A 25,942-nucleotide genomic window follows, 5' to 3' on the forward strand; every position below is an offset into this window, starting at 1 on the left:
GTTTCCACTGATACAATAAATCCCAAAAGAGGAAAATCAATCGTGCCTTGTTATTGAATTCCGATTGTATTTATTACATAACTAACTCTGAATAACAAATCATTTATAATATAGGAATAGCAATACTTCTTCATCACTTGAAATTTACAAACTCATGACATAAGTCTCTGTATAGATCATATATATTAAAATAAAAATATATATATTCATTGTAAGCGATATTTCTTATTTTTCCATGTGCTTGTTGCTACTGAATTTACTCATTTTTTTTCATGATAATTTTTAACATTATTTTGATATTATAAAACATTTTATATGTTGAAAGAGTACTTTAGATATTATAAATTCTATGGCCATTGAAAGACATACTCGTTCCGTGAAGAAATCAGGATTCTTAACATATTTTCTTAAGTTTTAATTAGATTTTTAATTTATTATTAAAATTAACGAGATTTTAATTTGTTCCATTATAGCTGTAGAAAATACTTTTGGACGAAACTAAACTTTTTATACTATTTTAAAATTAAGAAATTGTGTTTTGAATTATTCGAATTAATTGCATACATATATTGAATAAAACGTTTTTCTTTAACTTTCAACAATGGAAAAAAAAATCACACGATCAGATAGTTGATGAAACATTGAAAACAATTTGAACTTCGAGACAACAATGCAATTTATTATTGGAAATTAGGTTAAAAAATTTAGCAAAATTTTTAATGATTATTAAATTAATATCAATAAAAAGATTTTTTTAAATTTTAGAATGACGAATAATTTTTAAAAAAATTCATTTTTGTGTGAAATATTTTCTGAAATTATCACGAAAAAAAGGCAAAATTCAGATTTTCAAAAAAATTGCTTCCAGGTTTACATTCTCACCTCCAAGGTACCACTCCGAGGTATATGCCATATTTGATAACTGTAAGTCAAACAGACTGACATGTCGAACTACATTACATACAGACCCACACATTCATCTTTATTATTAGTAGAGATAATGCTTCGTACTAAACTTTCATCTATAAAAAAAACATGTAGTAAAATATTTAATAAAAAATAGAACACAATTTAATTTTTTTTTTTTTTTTTTTGCAACAATGAAATGTATTGTTGAAAATTATGCAAGAAATATTTGCAAAAAAAAATTGAAATTCAAAGGAAAAGGTAATTAATTGATATCAGTAAAAAGAATTGAGGCCTCTCATTTAAATTTTAAAATGTTGTAAATACCAATCTTGTGCAGTAATATTTTCAGCGTCAACGATTTCAAATCAAAATCTCATTTGATATTTAATTAGTAAAAATTGCCAGAATTCTAGTTTCGAGTTGTACATTCTCACACTCCAAAGTATATTTATGCCGAATTTAATTTCTCTAGATCAAACGTCCGTCCTGTCGGAAGCCAACATATTTTCTTCTGTATTATTAGCAAAGACAGCAACTTAAAACAACTCTCAGCACTCATTCATTTTCATGTAAAAAACAAAATTATAACTAAGAAAATGAAACATTAATTACTGGTAAATATAAATAAATTAAAGAGTTCTTCCTTCGACTTTCGTATAATTGCATAATATGGCTGATTTTAGTGTTTTGTATTATAACGAAGAAAATTGGTTATAACTTTTGAATTTCTTCTCATTGATCTACTCGTTTTAAAACCTTCTATTGATGTAATATTTTTGAGACAAAATTGCACACTAAACTTCATTTATCTAACCTGTTGCTTTTCCAGATTCATATAAATACGGATAAGATCGATAGACATTTAACCCGCTGATGGATTTGGACTAAAATTTTTAATTTTGATCTACAATATTGATACCTCACCCACATTTCATCCATCTAACTTGTAACTTTTCGAATTGTTGTTTTCTATACACATACAGATGGACAATTAGATATAATTATCGGAAAGAAATTTTGACGTATAAATCTTCATTTTTTTTAAGTACGCATACCATATTTTATCCAACTAATTCATAGTACTATTCGCTTTCTAAATTTCCGGGTTTTTTTTTTTAAACTGTATCTCAAAAATCATAATCAAAAAGAAACGCTGTAAAAATATTTTCTTTTTAGAATTCAAGAATGTTTAGAATAGAGAAATTCATCTGAAATTTTGTGTTGACGATATTTTTTCTACATATTAGGTTATAAAAGTAAAGTTATAGAAAATCTAACATTAAAAATTATCCATTATCTAAAAAAAAAGATTTCGTCAAATTAGTTAAAAACTGAAGAGGAACTAATGAAAAATATTGATTAATTAACATATCAAGTGATATAGTTAAAAACTGAAGAGGAATTAATGAAAAATATCGATTAATTAACATATCAAGTGATATTTAATCTCTCCCAATCATGAAGATATGTGTGTGTGTGTGTGTGTGTGTGTGTGTGTGTGTGTGTGTGTGTGTGTGTGTGTGTGTGTTGGTGCTCTACAGGTGAATATCTAAATTAAGCATATATTAACTTTGGAGATTTCGAATATTCACCTTAAAGCATTTTTTTAAAAATTAATTAATTTAAATTTTCCCCTTAATTAACATTTAAATTAAAAAAAGAATCATTTTTCAGTGATAATGGGCAAAAACATTATTTCACAAAGCTGATTTTTACACCATTTAAAAAAATTCAATTAATTGTCTCCTGAAGATAATCAATTAAATTACTAAACGTTTTCTTTTTTTAATTTTTACACTTTTAAAAATACATTTCTTATAGTTTTCATTAATACAATGATATTTGAAAAGTTTTCATTGTTTCATCAAATGTTCAATACTATGAATCTATCATCGTTGAAAACTAAGGAAGAAAGATTGCCTCTATAATCAGCACAATTTGCATGAAGAATAAGAATGTGAAGTTACAACACCTTGAAAGACAACGAGCAATTAGAAGATAGTTGATCCAGACAGTTACGTTTTTTTTACGGTATTATAATATCATCTGACTTGGTTCAATTAGAGAGATTCATGTACAAAATAAATAGAATAAATGCAAGTTTGTTAAAATAACAGTGCTTTGATATATATTGCAATTAGATTCTTAAAAATTCTTTACTTTGCAAGTAAGGAATTTCATTGAAATTAAATACAATTAATATTCTCGGCTAACTAGCTGATCGCGAAAGTCGGCTTGCTTCAAATAATAGGTTCTGCAATTCTAGCGATCAATAAAGATTTAGGAAATGAAAAACGAACTGATTCAAGGCTCATCATCTATCTATAAATTTAGAATTTGTTCATTAGCTAGTTAAAGAAAGATGCCGTAAAGTCACTGCGTCATTTATTGCCTCAGTTATTGGATACTTTATTTAGAAGTTTCAGTATCAAATATTTAGTTTCTATTTTAGTCGCTGTAAGGCTTAATTTGATGTCGGATAGGATTTCTACAGTGCGATTGATCAAGGCATTGCTTTTGAAAAATCGAAAGAAAAACGATCAATATAGTTTCCATGGCATTAAATTTGTTTCCTCTGAAGAAACATTTCATGTTTTTTGCTTATTTAAAGGCAAATATAAATATCGCAACTGGAAATTTTCGATATCTATGATAACGCAACTTTGGTTAAACAGGATCACACAAAGTAGGTAAGAAATTTCGTTTTCAACTCTTGGGTGCTTTTCTTTTCTCCCTTATAGAAGTGTAAATTTTGTTTTTATATCATTATTTTTATCCATTAAATATACAATAAAATGAATCAATTAATTTAATTGTTTCGTATGTGTTTTACTACATTTTATGATATCTAAATCAGTGAAATTTTAATTGTTTATTTTCAAAGTGCAAACGATAATTAAATCATCACATTTAAAATTAATCAATATTCATAAAAGAAATGTGTGTGTCTGCCATTTGATAGTAAAATCTTTTGTGGGCAAAATTAATTAATATTCGAAATGGGAAATTTTTGTGCTTGTGCGTATGTCTGCGCTATGCAGACAAATCGACCAGACAGTCATAACATTTGGCAACTTATTATAATAGTGACTCAATGCCCGAATTTCAAAATTCAATGTAGAATTTTTTAAAAAAATATTTTATACTATTTTGAATGAGTTTTTGCATGTATAGTCCATAATGTCGTTTTTAATAATTAAAAATACGATTAAAAAATAATTATCTTAAAGGACAAACAATTGTCTGCTTTGCACCTCAGGTATAATCTATTTAATTTTGAGAAATCCTTACAAATAATCATCTCTTTCGAAAAATTTATTAATTCTTATAAATTTATTTTGCCTAAATTTTTTGAAGTCATTATTTAAACATTTATTTTTAATTCAAAACAAGAACAATCAAAATATACTTTTTCATCGATTTTCAATGAAATGTTCAAATTCAAAGACCATTTCAACGGTTTTCGGGCAGTGAAAACGGATTTTGGAGATGTTTTACTTTGCCAAATCAAAAAATCAAGAGAACCATGAAAATTAATTTTATATGTGGAAATCTAGGCGAACTATTTACTGGCCAATAATATCTTGGAATTCATTGTTACAGATTAATTAAAGTTGTTGTAGCAAACCTCATGTTCCTCGGCAGATGCTTAAGAATTAAAAAAATATATGTATTATTGGTAATAAATAAATTTTGGATGCAAATACATAGAACCATTAAAAGTTTCGTTTTTATGCAATGGGTTGTTTTCTATTCATAGTGATCAAGAGCGCTCAGATCAAATCTAAAATTAAAATCCGTTTAAAACAAATAATAATCTACTTATAGAAAAAAAAATGCATTGCAAAGTGCAAAATAAAATAATAAAAATTTCAGATCTCAGTTCATTAATCTTTGCTACATTTCAGCATAAAAAGAATATAAGCATGAAGTTTAAAAGATAGGAGAGCTGGATATTTACATTTTTAACGCACTACGACATCTTTGGATTGATCTACGTTAGAAAGGTTCATGTATTCAATAAAGAAAGCGTATGTAAGACAAAGTAACATGAGTTTAAAGTTTGATAATTTCATGAACATGAAATTATGTCTATGCGTTTTAAATAAAATTAAATATAAAGAATATTCCCTGCCAACCAGTAGGTCGCCAAAGGCGACAATTAATTGATAATGATAAATTCCTCAGTAAAATGGTCATCTGAATAATATTTTAGAAATTTATCTAATTATCTTTTGTCCGAAAAGTGAGCTTTAACAAAAGAAAATTAGTAATTGATAAACTAAATGGGTCTCTGTTGAGACAATAGAATCGAAACCGAAACTAGTAAGCAGCAAATGAAAAAAAGTAAAAAAGAAAGAACGGAAAAGAGAACGAGGACAAATTTTGCGAGTGAAAATAATAATAATAATAAGGAATCATTTGCCCGTGCTCCAAGTAAGATCTGGTCTTTCTGAAGCTCTAATGCCTCCAAATTCAAAATCGTTTCCTTACAAAAAAATATATCGTTTAAGAAATGATCATAATCAACGATTAAGAGAATTTTTAATTATGGCTGTAATATTTGTTCTAAACGGCTCCCTGAAAAAAAATATTTTGTATATTCTCCTATACACAGAAGCGAATAATAATACAATTTAAAAAATATGCTATATTTGTAAATTTTATTTTTTTAATGAATTCCCCCCCCCCTAAAATGTTATTCTTGAAATCTGGCAATTTTGGAGTCCCTCACAATCCCATATATCCAATAATATTATTGCTAAAAGGATTAGTCACGAAAATACTTAGAAGAATATTAGAGTATTCTGATTTTCCATCATACTGAAACTATATTCTTGACTAGTTTAAGTAATCACGAAGCGGATTACTTAAAATAATCAATTAATGGACCTGTGAAAAAATTTCGGGCATTGAGAAAATGTCAACACGGCTTCGAACAAGAATAGGACACGAATTAATTAAAGTACTCTCCTTCATTCTGTACAAAATATTCAAAGATGCATTTTATCCCTCATTGGTCTTGTATTACGATGATTTTCGTTGCTGTATTTCTAATAAAAATATCTAAACTCTTTTAATAAACTGGCACTCATAGGTCCAGAACATTTCAATCGAAATGGATGTTCGTTTTGTTCGATTGAAATAAAATTCCAAAAAATAAAGTTCATCATTCAATTTTTGTATAACAAGTTTGCGCACAACGAATATACAAAAATATATATCCTTTAAAAACGATGCAAAATTTCTTCATATTTAAGTAATCGAAAGAAAATTTTAAAACAAATAGCAATTTTATGACTACATTCAGAAACATTTTTGTTACAGTTTGCTATGTGAACTTCAAATTTTCATCGAAACCTTCGTAGGAAATGTCTAAATAAATAAAATTGATGAAAATAAATTGAATTTGATGAAATTTAACAGCAAAAGAATATGGTTCCTTTTATTAAAAATTACTTTGTTAAGATTATTTTCTGTAAGTGTAATTTAAGGGCATGGAGACTATACAAAAATTTAGAATTCGTAATTGTTTCGTCAATATACTCATTAATTCAAAAAGAAAATAAATAAATGAATAAAAAATATGTTCTTAATTTAAAGTATTTTTTCTAATTTCAAATATATTATCATCTTCAATTTTTTTGAAATTATGAACACTGTATATAGCAATTGTATTGATTTGAAAAGAAGTTGTTTTAAATACAATTTATATAGCCAAACAAAATTCACTTTATTATAGTAGTAATTGATCTTGCTAAAAGTAAGAATTGAAAAATATTGAGTATGTTATAAAAACTATATATGTGCATGTATTATATGAGAAACTAATACACATTCTTGCTTTATACTACCAAAATAATAATTTTAAAATTGTTATGTTTAAAATATGGTGATAATTTATAATAAGCATTCTTGCTATTTAAGAATTAATCGTTCTTTGAACTTCTGAGTTAAAAAAAGATTTAACTTTAAAGCTGAAGAATTTCTGGCAAAGAATTAGATAGGGATTCATGTATACAATTTGGCGTTTTAGCAGACGACTTGAAAACTCGCACGAAGACAGCTAATTTCAAATTCTCTTTGTCTTCATCTGCCAAGAACACGCACGAAGCGAGCGTAAATGTAAAAAAACTCGGCACGAGAAGCGTTTTGAAAACAATGGCAGATAAACGCGAAAATAGAATTTCTTTCCTTCTTTTTTGAAAGCTGAATAGACCGAAGAACAGTGAATTTCGGATTCCAAATTTAAGTTTTCTCAAACTAGTGTTTCAAGATGAAAAAAAGAAGGAAAAAAAATGGCAGAAATCTTTTGGCTTTTTTTTTTTTTTTTTTTTTTTTTGTCAGCGCAAACGATATATTTAAAGTTGCGAAATATTACTCAAAAATTTTTTCATTTATTTCAAAATCCTCTGTATTTCTTTTAATAATAAAGAAGTATGTGTGTGAGTGTTTGTTCTGCAATTCTACAGGACAGCGGAGTTACCGAATTTCGATCAGAACCTAGAGAATAGGAATGTGCACTTGAGAGCGATTTTTTAAATTTTTAATTAGAATTTTAATTAACTAACATTTAAAGAAATTTTGAGGCTGTTTTCTCCATAACTGCCAAAAATATTATAATACAAAAGTAGAGTTTACACTACCTTAAAATTTAAAAAATTCTCTTTTCATTGACAAAAATTGAATAGTTTTACAAACTTTTAGTTATCTTTAATTTCAGAAAAAATGATTTAAAGTATATTTTACAATAATATATTATATTATTGTGATGAAACTCAAATCTTTTTTCATAATCGCTAAAATATTTCAGCTTGTATTTTTTTTTCCCTTCCATTCCTTAGGAAGAAATTATGAGAATATTGCTTATTTTCCCATATTTATCAACTTTTTTTATTTAAGGGTTCTTATTATAAAATTTTTAGAATTTAGTTTTATTTACAATTAAGATTAAACTTCAAAAGTAATTAATTATGAAAGATTTTTAACAGGCGTCCATTTTTAAACATTACTGCTCTTTTGTGCTATTTAATTGGATGTATAAAAATAAGATATATTTTGAAAATAGCTTAATTTGTTTGAATTTGAATTTATTGTTGAATCGAGAAATTTTAGGTAGTATATAGTTGCCGAACTAATAAAAAAAATTACTTCAAAAAATATTTAGTAAGCAATACCGTTTGCAAGGTATCTGTCCATCTCTAGTATGTACATAACAATACTATTTATCTAGTATATATATGTATAATTATATCTATACGCATTATAATTACTATAATTTGTTTAATTATAATACAATATTACAATATCTATATTTAATTATAATAAAATATTATAGTAATTATAATGGAACAGAGTTTATGTACATATAAAAGAATATTATAGAATTTTTGTCTTTCAGAAGCTTTAAAGTTCTAAAGTTAGTTTTATTTGTTAAATATAAAATTGTAAAAAAAAATACTATCAATTATTTTCAGCGATCTTTTTAAAAAAAATCTGTAATATTTTAAAACAAAACTTACAAAATTTTTTTAATTTATCTAATTCATATTTTAAAAAATGCATATTTCTTTCATATATAAGAATATCATGTGAATCATCATTTGATAAAGAATTATTAAGTGGTAATTTTTATCTTCTCAGATTATTACCAATACATTACATCCAAAATTAATTTTATAATCATATAACTAATCAAGTTTATAATTTATTTGCTGTAAGTAAAAATTTGAACATGTTTTGATTTAAGTATTTTTATCAGTAAATATCAGACGCAGTTTCTATCAAATATTTTGGAAACTACTTGGAACTGTAGTCTTTTTTTTTAATCGTTTTCTCGAGAAATGCAAAGTTAATTGAAAAGTTGTTGTGTGATAAAGAGCAAATTATAAAACGACATTTCGATAAAAGCTGTTTTTGAAATAATTATAAAAAAAATTCAAATGATGCCTTTTCTAAAATTCATTATTTACGTAATAAACAGTCTATTCTGCTATTATTATGTATACAAAGAAAATTACTGACATTCTTTCCTTCAAAGAGGAAATAAATACCAGTAAGCCAAACTCCACACTTCAAATCGATTGACAAACTAAAAAAAAATCTTCTAAAGTAATTTAAGTATTTATATCAAAATTAAAAGTACTGCTAACTTTGTTTTAATGTTAATACTGAAAAAATTAGCATTGCATACCATTTTTTATATTCATTTGACATTGCCATTTGTTAATAACTCAATTTTCCACTTTAATTTCATTGGCGAATTAAAATCTAAAACAGTCAAACGATTATGATAAAACAAGTAAATCGTTTGCAATGAATTAATAATGTTCTATAGTATCAAAAAATAATAGTATTTTAATTCAAAATATTATTTAATACCAAAAATATTTTTATTTTAATTCAAAATATTATTTAATACCAAAAATATTTTTATTTTAATTTAATTAGAGTAAGAATAGACAAGAATATTTTGCATTGAAATATTAGAATTTTTTTAAATTAAAAATTTTAAAATATCAATGCAAAACAAGAGTTTTTTTTTTAAATTTTTTAAATCGAAATCAAAATTCATGACGTTATAACATTGTAAAACATGGGACACCGGCAGTATAATTAAAAAATTAAATACTATAACAATAAAAATATTAATATAGCCTTAACATAAAAACAATGATTTTCATTCGATACAATGTTAGGAAGTTTCATTTAATTTGCAATCAACGTCCAAATTCCTGTTGTTTTGTATTGCTTATTTAATAGGTTTCGACATCTAAAGATTAAATTTAGCAAAAAAGATTATTATGAGCTTTATCAACTGCTGTTTCACTATAACTATCCAAAATTTTAGAGAATTAAATATTTGCCTGAAATTAATCAATTCATCAAATAAAAATAAAATTATCTCATGTGCTTATTATGTAACAAAAAGACAAAAAAGTAATATTTGAAATTTAAAGCTGACGTTGTTGCCATTTTCAAAAAACGTTGATATTTTTTTGCATATTAAAACGTGCAATTTAAAGTGGTAAACGAATATTTTCCCCATTGCTATTCGCTTCAATAATAACTTTAGAACATTAAAGATCATTTGTCTGAAATAAGCTTATTCATTAAATAAAAATAAAATTATCTCATGTGAACATATGTAATTTAAAACAAAAGAAATAATATTTAAAATTCCATGACGACGTTATTGCCATTTTAAAAAGACCTTGTTATTTTTTTTTCAGAAAAATTATATGTAAATGTGCAATTTAAAGAAACCAAACGAATATTCTTCCTATTATGGTTCGTTTCAATATAAGATTTTCATGGAAAAATCATTCTTGTTTGTTCTAAATTTTTTTTATCGTCTCAATACAACGAATGCTGGTTTTATAAATGTCTTTTGCAATCACAGCAGAATTGGAAATTAACAACTGGCAGTTGGTATTAAAAAATAAACAAAATAAGCATAATTTTTTCTTGTGTATTTGCAATTACATTATAAATTGTTCTCAAACTATAAAAGGATAGTTCTCAGAACATTGTTTTATAAGCATATATTCATCTTTTGCTGTCCTTGGTAAGTAATTTATAGCTTAAAATTATCTTTTTGTAGTATTAGATTAATTTCGTTGAAATCATTAAATTTGATATATTATAAAATTGTATATTTTATAAACATTTTTTCGCGATAATGATATTTATTATATTGTTCATTTGGAAATATCTCTTTACGGAGTAGTATAAAATTGTCTCCTAATATTTGGGGAAAAATTATATTTTAGTTATTGCTTGACCTATTTACCTGTTAAAAGTTTATTTAAATTTTAATTTTATAGGGAACAAGACCATGTTTATGTCATTTTAATGACATTTTTGCCACTTTCAATGCAATTGCTGTGATATTGAAATTAACATGTCAAATGTTACTTGGGTAAATTAGTCAAAATGCTGGGTTCCTCAATTTAATAAAATATAACGTATCCACACTTTAATAAATTTAATATATTAATACATTATAATAAATTATACATATATATTAAAAATAACCATATTACCTAAAATTGTTAAAATTTTTATTGGCATTAAATTACAGATTAATTAATCATTACAGATTCTGGACTGTCAGTAATCATACTAAAGATTGTGATTAAAATTAAATGGCCAAAATTATATCAGTTTTATGAAAAATAAGATTTTAAAAATATTTTTTTAAAGTTAGGCTTCTGCAAAAAATGGAAACCTTAATAGATTTAAAATATAATTGAATCACCTCACGTGACGACGTTACATGAAAAACATATCTGCACGTATTAATTAACCTCACATTATTTTTAAGCTATATGTGCATATTTTTTTTTTCTAATATAGTACTTGCAATGGATTTTGAGCTTAAATTAGAGCTGTAAATTTGACACGGGTCATGGATTGAACTACGCTGTTGTATTATCATTGATTCAATTATGCTATTGTAACAAAATATCTAAAATTATTCTTGTGTTTGTTTTCTTACATTCAAAAAATTTAATTGCGAAAGCTAGAGCTCCAATCCTTGAAATATTTCATAGATCATTAAGCAGAATAGTGGATTCAGATTTAGGGTCACTAACATATTATAGACTATATTAGTTTTTGTCTATCTAGCAATAACATTTGTACTGTATGAATTAGATCTTGTTTGTTATTGTAGCTATCCTTCAGCAATGCTATATAAAAAACAATCGATTACGACTTCGCACATTATTCATTAGCATTTGTAAAAATAGATCCTTGTAGCATGTTTACAAATCCTAGGTCATTCACTTCATGAAAATATTTTTACTTTTGCACCTGCCTTCACCTTCAACAGAAGCAGCTGCCATTATTTTTTTTACGAATATCACCAAGACTGTACCATTTTTTTTATAGCCGTGAAAATCTGTGGCAACTGAATGAAAATTCAGAAAATAATAATAAAAAAAAAAAGAAGACCTAAATTTAGATGCTTTCCTCCCCAATTCTTTTCTTAAACATTACTGTATATTTATTTTAAAATTTACGATATTTCACGCTGCAAAGAAAGGAAATTTAGGGAAGAGAAAAAAAAATGTATTTTTTAATGGTATTTGGCTCCAGCCCAGTTAACACAGAAGGCAGGTAGTATTTTCGTCTTTAGGGAGACTTCTGCGACAGGCTCTACCTAGCCTGAAATGTTGCCGTCTGTATTCTTCTTTTTCAGGGTCTGTGCAATTAAATCCGTTCGAAGATCGTTTGGTAGGTTTTGTTTGAGAAAAAATGTTGTTGCATGAGAAATAACTGTAGACTAGTTTTTAAACAGTTTTTTTTAAAGTAATAGTTATCGTTTGTTTGGATTATATTGCTGGAAGTTTATGATTATTTATTTATTCAGCACCAAGGTAACATTTCTAACACATATGAGTCATATAGAAGATTTCAAAAATGGATCAATTAACTAAATCTATAATCACCCTTAGGTGTGATATAATTTATTTTGTTCCCTAGGAAAACAATACTGTTTAAAAGCTAAAAACAAAGGAATGTATTGAAATTTTTGTTATTTTTTTAAAATGTAGGATAAAGAAATTAACAATCGATATAATACTATTATTTTTTATTAGTTTATAAAAAACAAGTATTTTTCGTAGTACTTTTAGTTTTATCTAAAAGAAGTTGTTTTTTTTAAAGTTAATTTATTACGATGTTATACACCAGCCTTTCTAAAACTAGTATATAAAACAAATAAAAGAAGTGGAATGATTTCTAGTATTAATTCGAGCCGGTAACATTTGGCGTTACATTCAAGAAAAAAAGTATCTAGTGAAAAAAAAAAAAAAAGACTTCAAAGGAAATAATATTATGCCATGTCAAGCTGACATAATGTAATATTATACAATCTATCGAATCAACGGCGAATTAAATAATGTTTTGTAGGCTATACCAAGAACTTGATAAAATTGAATGATTTCTATTTTTACATTCTAAGTTTTAAAATGCACATGTTTGAAATTTAACGTTCTTATGATCTTCATGCTTCACTTTTTGGGATATGAAGTACAAAAATATTGCTTGCTAAAAAAAAATCTAAAATTGCATGGATATCCTCGTTGTTAACCTTCTTCAGTTGATAATACTAATTTTTAGAATTTTTTAAGTGCTTCTGTGAATAGGATTATTTAAAAAAATTAAAGGGATGAGATTTGATATAATATTTCTCATCAAAGAAGAACATTTTAGTTAGAATTTGACGACAACCTATTTAAAGGAAGGCCGTTTATCTGTCTCTCCATGTACTTGGGATGATGTCTGCGTAAAAAAAATTGCAAAGATCTTGACAGATGAAATTTGGCTTATGGTTTTATCATCAGACTTGAACACCGGAATAAAGTCTTGAAAACCAATCAAAACTTGATTTTCCGACTATTTGCCTATTCTTGTCTCTATAAGCGTGAATTAATCTTAGTATGCTGAATTACATTAGTCGCCGATTCGAGTATTGGTTCGTTTGACTTCTAGTGTATATATAAACACAAATACTTAAAATAACAACGACTCAATTGTCGATTTGTTTGTCTTTTCATGTGTATGTAAACACAATGGTTCGAAACAACGATTAGAAATATGAAAAAGATTTGTAAATAATCTTGACACCAAAGTAAATTCAGCTTGATATTGCAAATCTACATAAAATTTTAGATTGGATCAATAATTCAGAATATATTCCAATGAATATTCAGTTCTCTTAAATATACTTCGAACTTCACACATAATAAGGGCATATTTTGTGAGTAAAGAATGAGGAGGTAAATGACATCTAGTATATATTAGTACATTTAAAAACACTAGCATTTATAACTAAATTTAGAAATGTTGTAATAAGAAAAGACGAGAAGAAATTTTTGACAAATGTTGTAAAATAGTTATATTTCAGGATTTTTACGTTAAAAAAGATTGAAAAAATCATGTATGGAGCCAAAATATATCAGTCATATGCCAAAAGTTTTTTTTTTTTTTTTTTTTTTTTTTGTCTAAAAAGAAATATGAAGCATAGCTTTTTTTTAGATTAGAGGATTATCAAATGTTTTGCTTAAAATTTTGTAGGTCGAAGAATTAATATATTAAGAAATATATTATCTAGTTCCTGAACTAAAAAATAAACTGTATTTCTATCAACTTTTTAAATATTAGAGCTCGACGGATAAATAACACGAACTTTCCTTTTTATTTGTATTGTGAAGCGTTAAAACATTCATAAAATATTCCTAAATAAATAAAATACTTATTCTGTAGATCTGGAACTGCAGAACATATTAAGAAATTATAATATCAAATTTTAACTAAAGAAAATACTCATTAAATTTAAATTTTCATTGGGTTTTCGTAAAAAAGTTCTGCCAAAATTTAAATTTGTGACAAAAACATTTAAAGATGTAAAATAATATCAAAAGATATATAAATGCAAATATAAAAATGGTACTTTTCCGTTAGTCGGGCGCAAATGTCACCAATTGTGAACCAAACGCAAATTTAGCCTAAAAAATTTAGAGGAATTCTACATTATTTGGCGATTTTTCGCTTGTGTCCGGCTAATAGATTGTGAACAAAACGCGAATTTGGCGTAAAAAATTTGGCGGAATTCTACATTATTTGGCGATTTTTCGCTTGCACCCGGCTAACGGAAAAGTACAAAAAAAAATCTATGTAATTTTCCAAATAAAAAGGACATAGAAACAAAATTCTAACGGTTTTATAAAAAAAAAAAAAAAAACTATTTGGAGACCAAAAATTTAAATCACAAAAATTTCACATCATTTCCTAAAAAAAAACAAAAACACTACTTTTTTAACGTAATTACCTATTTTAAGTCAAATATAAATTTCTTTTATATACTTTACTAGCACCATATTTAGAACTGTATAATTAGACATAATGATACATCTTTATGTGTTCTGTCCATTGCCACCTTGCCATTGACTGTAGATTATAAACAACAAAAATGAAGAAAGTTAAATATTTATTGTTTTGAACTCTAATTTCAAAATTTAGAGCATAATCTTAATTTTATATTAGACGCTTTAGCTTTATGTCATACGCATATTTTTTTTTTCTCACAGAAGTGAAAATATTATTATTATTTGAAAGATCGAGGAATACTTGATTTGTTGAAGATTCAGAATGTCTGTTACAGTAAAAGAAAAGAAAGACGATCGAAAAAAAGCAAATGATCGTAAGTTTCATGTTCTTTTTATTGCAAATACTGTATATTCCTGATATTGTAAGCAAGGCCACGAACATCAATGGAAAAAGAAGAATTCAAACCTTTAATACGAAACCTTGAAGCCTAATAATGTGTCATATTTGATTCTTCTATTTTTATTTCATTGGTTTGATTGCACCAGTTGTTGATTACCACATCACTTGATTTATAGAATGAATGCCATCTTGAGAACATCATCATGTTAAGAAATTTACCCTGCTCCGAAATAATTTAAGCTATCTTTAAATAATAGTAATTAATTCACATTCATCATTAGTTTCATTCATTCTATTTCGTTGCAGGTCGTTTATATAAAGGAAAAGCATAGCTACAAAGTTGTAATTAAAAATTGTTATGAAAAATGTATTAAAATTAAAGAAAAACTGCACAGTAAAAAGCTTTTTTTAACTTAAAACTGAAGTAAAAATGCTTCTTACGTGATAATTTGTTCCCGAATTATCGCGGAAAAATATTAAAATATCCATTAAATTTTAAACAATTGAATTTCTACTTACGTTTTGAAATATCCTCCTTAATCCTCCTTATCAGCCAAGAAATAATTTTAAACGAAATTGTATAGCTTTAAGCCATGATCGATTAAGCCTTAATGTTTTGAACGTTGTATTTTCCTACGCATGCGGCTTGGTTTTATAATCGCATCACGTAGCATCACATAATTTAGTGATAATATCCAGTCTATAACTATTATTATGCTTTAAAACACTAGTCGCCTCTGGCGACCAGTTGGTTATCCGGGATAAATGATTATAAGACTTTTAATTATGTATTTTGAGCTATTTGAATTTAATGGCTTCTTCAGCAAAATATTTTTAATTTTCAAATTTTAATAAATATGTTCTTTATGCTGTTCTGTTCATTAAACTATGCATTTCCCTAATTTTCTGTTACATTTTTATACATACGATTGTATCGCATGAAGAAGTAGCAGTGTTTAAAAACTTTAAACAGTGTTACTTTCAAACTTTACTTTACTTTTACATTTTAAGCTTGATATCTTCGATGATCGATAGCTTTAAAAAAATTTTTACCGGTTTGCATTTGATTAAATTGCAAATACAACAAAACAAAAATTTTATTCAAATATGCATTTTACTGAAACTTGTTCAACACTAAGTATCTTCTTATCTAGATTATCAATAATAGGAAAAAATGCAGAATGAAAATTTAAGTTTTATCTCAACAATAAAATATTTTGTTGTAAAATAAGCTTTAAATATTTTTTTTAATTAACTAAAGATTTAAAAATAATATAAATGGAAACATAATTTTTTGAATTTTTAGATAATGCAACATCCATTTTTAAGCTGCAATATTTTCGATAGTTATCGCGAAAAAATGCCAAAATGTAGCTTAATATTTATTGAATTATAACTTCAAAAAGTCTTTCTAAGGTACATAGCTCCACATTCTAAAGTACATATATGCCGAATTTGGTAGCTCTAGGCTTACCAATTTGCCTACGAAGCACCAAACACTCAAGCACAGACATTTATCTTTATTATTACTAGAAATGCATGATAATCATCACGACCCAGTTTAACTTGCATACATGGCTTATAATGAAATCAATATTTTGTCTCGTAATCTTTCGTTCAAGAATTTCATAAGCCGAAAATCGATGGCTTCGATTAAACACAAATCAATATGCAGATTAACGATACCTTAAAAGTTGTCAGACAGCTTAGCATTTCTTTCTTCTTGCAAAAGAGAGCAAGAATATGTTCTTGGAGTAGCTAGGGCACTCATTCACATATTCACTCACATGGCATACGTGAATTAGTGCACGTGCTACTCCAAGAACATTTTTTATTAAGCCACACCTATAAGAATACCTCTACAGCTGTTCTTCTAACTAATTAAAGTATGCATTTACGTGGCATACGCGAATTAATTAGCTGGGGGAAAATGTAACAGGATAATACAAATTATGTTTCATCCTTAAAGTCTTTCAAAAATCCTTGTTTTCTTTAAAAACTTTGATTTTGCTGCAAACATGATTATGGAGACAATTGAAAATATATTCAACCCCACATCACTGTTCCTTGAGCCTTTCATTTATGCCTTCACTAATGTGCAATTTTAACATAAAAATTATTTTTACATAGAATATCACCATTAAAGGACATATAGATTGAAATAAAACATAAATTTAAAAAAAGAATAGAGTAGTGTATTGCTAATGTTAATTTTAGTGCGTTTAACTTTTTAAAATTATTATAATTGAAAAGAGTATTGTGCAGAAATGAAATTGTTTTCATAGAATGTTAAAATTTTAAAAGGTTTGAAAATATTTCTCATGCAATAATTTCCCCCGAAGTTACGGCGTGAAAAATGGCGAATTTCGGTAAATTTTTAATTAAATTTATATTTAATTAATGTTTGAACTTGAAAAATTGACATTATTCTTTCTTTTGTCTTAAGCAATAAGTATGGAAATTTGATTCATGTGAAAATGCACTCGCGTGACATACGTATTTTGCATATCACTCAACATCTAAACGGACCACCGCCAATAGTTTAGTATGAAATATGGAACACACCGACACACACATTTATAGTCTAACATTAAATCATTTGGAATATAAAGTTTAAAAAAAACTTTCTTGTATACGAAGCATACAAAGCGAAAGCACTGTAATCATTAAAAAAATATTTAACTGGACATTCTAACAAATCTCCATGTTTCAGGTCTCCACGAGACCAAAAAACACACTTTTGAAATCATGTCTTACTGTACATCTATGAATACGATAGCCCAAAAACAATTTGAGCTAGGTGGATGAAATTTGGTGCGTGCTCTTCACAGTAAATTTATAGACACCTATCAAATATCCATTCAGAAAAAGTCTGAGTATCGTATATATATATATATATATATATATATATATATATATATATATATATATATATATATATATATATATATATATATATATATATATATATATATATATATATATATATATATATATATGTGTGTGTGTGTGTGTGTGTGTAATGATATTTTAAACTTTAATTTCAATTTAATTAATTTCCAAGGTTTTATCTTGATTTAGCCCATAGTAACTTCATTCTAAAATATTCTCTTATTTCGTGATCCAATTCCACTTTCTCTACTTAATTAATTCAAGAGTAGCTTTGTAAATTGCTGAATCGGCTAAAAGCCTAACTTTCCCACACTCCGCGTGAAGAGACATAATACCGCTGATGAGTCAATTCTTTTTTTAAATCTCCCTGTATTTCCCCTACCTCTTCGACGTGTGTAACGAAAATCCCTATCAAAATCTTAATAATATATTAGCGATGTAAAGAAATATTTTCCCTATCAAAATCATAGGTTATATAAGACCAGGGATAAAATGTCCAAGAGCTTTTTCCTCATTCCTTTTCTGTGTCGCTCTGTGTGCTCATCGCTTGTACATATGCCTGCTTCTTCAAAATGAAATAAAACGACGTCACGAAATCAAAAGTATCTTCATTGTCTTCAAACTGCATTCTGCTTCACATAAAATAATGCTTACATATCATATATATATGAGCATAGTAACTACCAAATATAAAGAGCTAGATAAATGAAATTTGGTACACAGTATTAATATCTAAAGTGTAGAATTTTATTTAATTTTCAATCAAATCTGTCAAAAATTTGACCCTCTATCATTTTGTGTTTTCGAATGCATGTGAATGGAATAACTCAACAATTTAAAATATATAAAATCGAAAACTGCTATCGCAAATTTCGAGTTCTTATGTGAGAACATTATTAGTTTTTTTAAGTCATTGTTTATTTTAACTAATTTAAGTCCTTAATCAGTCTAAATTGGTGATTATCGGTGATTAAGTCCTTAATCAGTGTTAAAACAATCACGTGATTATCAGATTACGGATGCATCGATATGTGTGTGTGTGTGTGTGTGTGTGTGCGCGCTTCTTTGGGAGTTCATTTCTTACTACCCAGCTCTTTATTGGCCAGACAGAAGCATCGGGTACATGGCGGACATTAACGCCAAGTTGTAACTTTTTGTTGGAAATAAGTCGCCAAATGTGACAACATTTTTATTTTTTTCTAATAGTCAATTTTCGGTCCGTACTTCAAAAATCCAAAACCAAAACAACATTCTCACGTGATAATAAACGAAATCTGATATTTGATCTTGATGCTAAAACTGTGGTCCCGCATTAATTTTAGCTTCAAACGATTTACTATGAAAGCAACCCAAATACTATATCCCGAAACACAAAATGCCCATAAAATGAAAATCTAACAGACGGATGTGTGTGCTTCTTTGGGCGTTAATTTCTTACTACCCTGCTCTTTATTGGCCAGACAGAAGCATCGGGTACATGGCGTTCACGGCTAAGCCCAATTTTATACGTGAGAGAGAAGAGCTCGTACCTTTATTAGACATTATGCGAGAACGTTTTGAGATACCACTCTCGGTAGGTTTTCTAAAACTTTGTCTTAAATGAAGTATACAAAAAGAAAATACTAGAATCGTCAAAAATTTTAAGGATTAATTAATATTGAATTAATTTAATATTAATTAAATTAGAAATTAACAAACATTTAATCTTTTTTACTCAGTAACACCAGGGAAAATTATTTCAGAAGTATTTTTAAAACTTCTTAAAATTCACACTTTTATCATTTAATCGATAACAATTTCTTTTCTCTACAAGATTTTGATAAAGCCTACATTTTACCCTCTCCGGAATTTTAAAATTTTTTTGCCTTTGAATAAGGTAATTTTAAACATCACTGAGCTTGAGAGATAAAATGGGGTTTGGTTTATGTCTTTACACATAAATAGTAAATTTCCGTGGAATTCAAAAATGAGATCATCCTGAACAAATGTGTATGTCACCCCATGTGCTTATGAACATCTTCAATCAAAAATTCAATGAGTTCGAAAGATGAAATTTGATCTTTTGTTTTATCATTAGAATTTAAAACGCATAAAAAAGTTCTGACCAAATCTAATGAAAGGATGGCTATATATTTATCCATCTATTCTTGTGCACATGTTCGCTATAAATCAAAAACACAACATTCTAAACGGACGTATCTAAGTACAAGTGTGTTTTACATTAAAATTGTAGATATCTTTATGATTTTGTACTAAATTTATTACCTAGCATATATTGTCGATTTGTTTACCTTTTATGTGTATACGAATGCGATGAATCAAAATAACATTTATGAAATTTGGTATGTGGAGTTGATATCAAAATTGTAGATATGTGTTAAATTTTGGTTTAAGTTTGTGGAAGGGAGAAAAATTCCAAAATATATTATCTTTACTTTATAAGACGAAACTAAACGTAAAATGGACGTATAGTACAAATATACTACAAAATCAATGACAAAATACTCCCTCTGATTTATTTTAGAAATATATTGTAAATGTCATACTAATAATATCTGCAATTCAAATTAGAGGTCAATCAGTTCGAACCTTTTCCATTACTATGTAATTTGACAGCAGAAGCTTGATGCCAAGACTTCGCGCATTATTTATAGTTCTCACCATTTCTCTCTGCTCTTTGAGTTCTGGATTTGGACAGCGACCAATTTACCAATTCAGCCCTCCAAGCAGTGGTTCCATTCTTCTTTCTCAGATAAGATGTTATGAAATTTACCACCTTGCATATTTTCTTGACTCCAAATTTCCGGTTCACTTTTTAAAGTGGAGTAGACAGCTCATTCAAAAATAGATCCTTATTAAAAATGCAAATGTCAAGACGAAACAGTCTATCTCCCATTATGTTGTTGTTCGTCCTGCCGTTGCTGTTGATTCGAAATGCCAGAACTTTTAATTTAGGGGAGGTGTGTCTCCGGTTAGGACAATTCCAGAAGTGCCTGGCTATATTTATAGGAAGAAAAGTTGAAGTAAACTTCCACGTGGCTTTGCAGAGCTGTTTCATTGTTGTTTCAACTGTGCGTTGATTTTTTTTTTTTTTTTTTTTTTTTTTTTTGAATAAGGATAAATGAAACCAACGGAATTGTTCTTGCTTGAACGTTTTAAAATACAACCTCGATTAAAAAGGAAAAGAGATATTTTGAATAAGAACTTTTTTTGGTTAAACTATGATTAATTCTAATTACAGTATGTAAATCTGTAATTGTAATCTGTTATGTGTAAAGATAATTCAAAGCTCTCTTTTCAAACTAAACTTATATTGGTAATTAAAATTAAAACTACCTTTTATAATTAGACCAATAGATACTTAATAATAGTTTATACCATATAATTATTCAAGATATTTAGCAATTTTTATTTGTTTCTTACGTCCTTCCCAACATTTCTGAGGGCCGCGGTAGCCTGGTGATAAGGTCTCGGCTTCGGAACCGGAGGGTTTCAGGTTCGAGACCCGATTCCACCGAAGAACCGTCGTGTAAGGGGGTCTGTTGCACGTTAAATCCGTCCTGACTAAACGTCATCCCGCTGGTGTGGTGTGGTGTGGACAGAGGGGTGCCTGCTCAGGTGTCGTCCTCGTCATCTGACCGCGGTTCAAAATTACGAGGTCCGGCCCAAAATAGCCCTAGTGTTGCTTCAAACGGAACGTTAATATAACTAAACTAAACTAAACCCAACATTTCTGAATAGCAATCTCACGCCATTTTTTCATTAGAACGACATCAGCAGTCGTTGACTCACTGTATTGTTCAACAATATAATCTATAATAATAATTATTCCCTTGCAATATAGCAAGCCGGTCTGTGATTTCAGAGGCATTTAGGATAACACTCGTTTTGTTTAACAGCAGTTTTAGTGTATTCCTATAACACTACAAACCAACCATCTATAGTCAACATATTTTAGATACAGCATCATTAGATTATATTCAATAAAGTTATCTGTGGATTTTAGATCATTTTCAGGTGATTAATTGAGTCTAAAATGTGGCATAAACAACTGCTTTGATATAAAGACAAATAAATTTTGGTAATTTATCATGCGTGTCGTGTTTTTGAGTTATTGTTTGCTGTTTCGTTATCACAGTAACCTGCCCGATGAACAAACAAAGCCTTCGATTATGCATTTCTTTATTTTAACAAATAAAATCATATATCTGATTTTCAATGTATTATTTGTCGCTTTTTTTAAAGTTATGGCACATGCGCGCGAATAGATGGAGAAGCAATCTATTTGTAAATTGAGCAAGATCAGCAAAAAATCTATAATTTTAGAGGAAATGAGTTTCATTTTCACTTTTTAATCTAAGAAGCATAAAAAGGGTGCTGGGAGAGCCTGATTGGTAGGGTATTTGACACGCATATCTTGGGTAATGAGTTCGAACCCTGCCGGCCGAAGACTCCTCGTGTGTGTGGTGGCTGGCGCACTTATAAATATGTCGTGGTCACAAAGTCCTCCATGTCGAAAGTAATACCACTGGAGGTACTGGATGAGCGGTAATCGTTCCCTGATTCAGGTCTAAATTACGATCTGTGGATAAGTGAATGAAATGCATGAATGAAGTCCGCCCCGTAAAAAGGGTTGTGACGTGTGTGTAGCTAAGTCGTACTCTTGACCCTAAATGGCGCTACTGAAAAACAAGATACTCACCCTTGGCTTAAAATCACTGACTTCTAAAGTCAGTGGGCTTGTCTATGACAAGTGCCCCTAGAAACAACAGCAACAATATTAATAATAATAAAAAAATAATTATAATCGAGATTTTGGCAAATCTCCAAGTTTCAAACCTCTCACAGTTCGAAAAATTATACTTATGGAACTGCGTCTGTCTGTATGTGAACATGATGACTACAAAACGTTTTGAACTATTAGATGATATATGGTTTTCAAACCAAATTTTGAAAATTCTATCGAATTTTGAAATTGGATGCTGATCATTTTGATAGACCCCCAAAATTTCAGAGTGAGTCTATCTGGTTTTCTATCCAAATACAATGAACACGATATTTACAAAACTTAAAAAATTCAATGAATAAAATTTGATACACTTTATTACATTTATAAAATTCTAAACTAAATCTGTTCGCTTGCACTTTCTCGTGCATGTAAAAGCGATAATACAAAAACACAAATAAATGAAATTTGGTACTTTACCTTGTTTCTAAAACTGCAGTGTTATGTCAAACTTTCATTTCAACCGGGTAGAAACAAGTCGTACAAAATAATTATTCACTTTTTTTTACTATACTACGGCGTACAAGACGTTCAGTTGTGGGACTCAGAAAATGAAAATCTGAGCACTCATTTCGTTAACACTGAAGTTTCATACTTTTTATCCTTGGGCAATTAGAGGAATAACAACAACTTGAAAAAAACAAACTTGAAGTTATCAAATTTTTTAATTTATATCTATAATTTAAATCCTATTTAATTTCCTAACTTTTATCTTAACTTAGCCTATATTAACTTCATTCTAAAATATTATCTTATTTGCAGATCAAATTCCCACTTTTTATTTAAATACTTCTACACGCGCTCTATAAAACTGTTGGCCTCAGCATTTTCTCATGCTCCGAGTGAAGGAATAAAAATCCTTAATGCTTACAACATTCTTTTAAAGATACTTATGATTCCCACCCCTAAATCGACAAGTGTCAAAGAAATCCCTATCAGAATCTCATAGTAAAATCACTGAAGGGAAACATATTGGTCTCTTCTGCTCTCGTGTATCGCGATGTAGACTGATTTATTGACATCTTGCTTATTCTTTGTATGAAAATTATGCCACCTGTTATGAAAAAAAAAAATCGAAGTTTAAAATTTAAAAAGTTTCTTGTATTCGACCACACAACTAGTCAATTCCCCTAATCTTGGTAGATTTCATTAAAGCAAAATTTTAGCACTTAAGTTGAGTGAAAAATCAAAAATTATTCCTTCTCCAGCTCGCCATTCCCCTTGTTACGCTACAATCTGTGAGTATTATCATCCTAATTATAATTCGAGGAAATTCTTGTGTAATAATATTTAAACTCATCCAGATCATTGATTTATCTATATTATATTATTTCATTTGTGATACCTTTGGTATAATAAAAATGACAAATGTTTAACATATCCAAAGCGATTGGCAAAATTGTATCGAAATTTCTTTTTAGAACATAATTAGCTATCATTAGCTAGATTGCCAAGAGAGCTATAAAGAACTCTACAATATGGTTTACACTATTTAGCTTATATTACTTTAGCTAGTTTCATAAATGTTTTAAAAACCAAGCTAAGTATCTCATCAAAATCAAGCCTTTATAAACTTTTTTTTGCTGAAGATTTTAATGTCAGAACAAATTAAAAAAATATTTACTGTTCCATTTTCTTTTCAATGCCGTCATAGGTTTTTTATCGAATAAAATTTCCGAATATTACTCACTGCAATTCCGTTTTCGCAATTAATTTGATTGTCCTTTAGATGGAGAAATATTTTTTTTAAAAAAAAGTCCGTGTTTGTTTAATTGGGAAATACATAAAAGTAAATGCAACTTATACGTTTATTGAAGCTATGAAAAGCTTCTTATTAATTCTATTTCCATTTATTAAGTTTTTTTTATTGTCAACATCAAAACTATTTTGGAATAAATAAAATCAATTTTGATGACATTACAAAAATATAATACAAAGAATTTTGAAATATAAATTAATTTTAAAAATAAAATTACGAATATTTAGCAAGTTTTAAAATAATCGCTTTCACAAAGAAGATTTTTATTTCATTATTTCATTTACTGATGATAAAATGTTTCGACGCAAACTGTATTTATAATCATCTTTTGCATTGTCAATGAATTATTTCAAAAATAATTTCTTTTAATAGAAAAAAAAATATTATTTACGCGTCAATATAATGTAATATAAAAATTTCTTAAGCTAGAATGACAAAATTAACATAAATATTCTTAAGTTAAAACACACATTAATTGTAAAATTAATCTCGAACATACCATCAGAGTGTATCTATTAAATTTATCAAATATATATATAATTAGTCATTTTAAAATATTTAGCAGGAAGTAAGCTTATCAAACAAAAGTAAAATTCATTGAATCTTTTCCAAGAAACATTGCACCGTATATCAATCCATGTGGAACTATGAACCATGGAATAATTCAAAATGTTTTTTGAAAAGCCTCATAAAAAAGGAGTCTTAGGAAGCTTTCATTCATGCATACAATACTGCACTGTAAAATTCGTAGAATAACTGTATTGAATTGTTGTTCAGATTTTTCTTTTCTGCCTTTTTTACATTGCAAATAAAAATCAGAATATTTAGTTCAGCAGGCAGACGATAAAAAAAGAGCCTGGAACTGTAAATTTTCCCACGAGTTTCGAAATGAATAAATGTCAAACATCATAAATTCGTTATTCATTCATACTCGGAATATATTTTCGAGAAATATTTTTGAACAAAATGAATCTTCTTACTCTTCTGACGCTCTCAGAGACTTCGTAAGGCGAAAAATCGTCTGTTCACAGGTAATTTTTAAAATCGTCTGCAGAATCTAATAGATATGTTGATGTTAACAAACAAAAACTATGACTAACTGAACTACTTATATAAACTTTTTATTTACAATTTTTTTGTGGCACTATTAGGGCGTAACTAATCTTTCTACCTTTCTACCTCGTTTTGTAATACTGCAAGTGAAGGTTTTTCATATTACTAAAGTTACCTAACTATTCGGTTTCACCTTCAGATCTATGCATGAAAGTCTCGGATAATTACCAGTTCGCTTTCCAGGTCATGTTTTGCTTGTCAAAGGTCTATTCCTCTTTAAATGCGTGAATATAGTGGACGCTTTA

The 25,942-nt window shown here is 27.7% G+C and overlaps 1 protein-coding gene across 1 annotated transcript in view; it reads left to right on the forward strand.

Annotated features, from left to right (window-relative positions):
• The first annotated feature begins 12,071 nt into the window (after window positions 1-12,071).
• Window positions 12,072-25,942, forward strand: part of LOC129974854 (arginine kinase) — a 40,034-nt gene continuing 26,163 nt past the window's right edge. The window contains exon 1 of the mRNA XM_056087618.1: window positions 12,072-12,150. Within this exon, the coding sequence (XP_055943593.1) occupies window positions 12,087-12,150 (64 nt within the window). The 5' untranslated portion in view covers window positions 12,072-12,086. The remainder of the gene's footprint in view (window positions 12,151-25,942) is intronic.

Source organism: Argiope bruennichi, chromosome 7 (assembly GCF_947563725.1).
Source record: "Argiope bruennichi chromosome 7, qqArgBrue1.1, whole genome shotgun sequence".
NCBI classification, from domain to species: domain Eukaryota; kingdom Metazoa; phylum Arthropoda; class Arachnida; order Araneae; family Araneidae; genus Argiope; species Argiope bruennichi.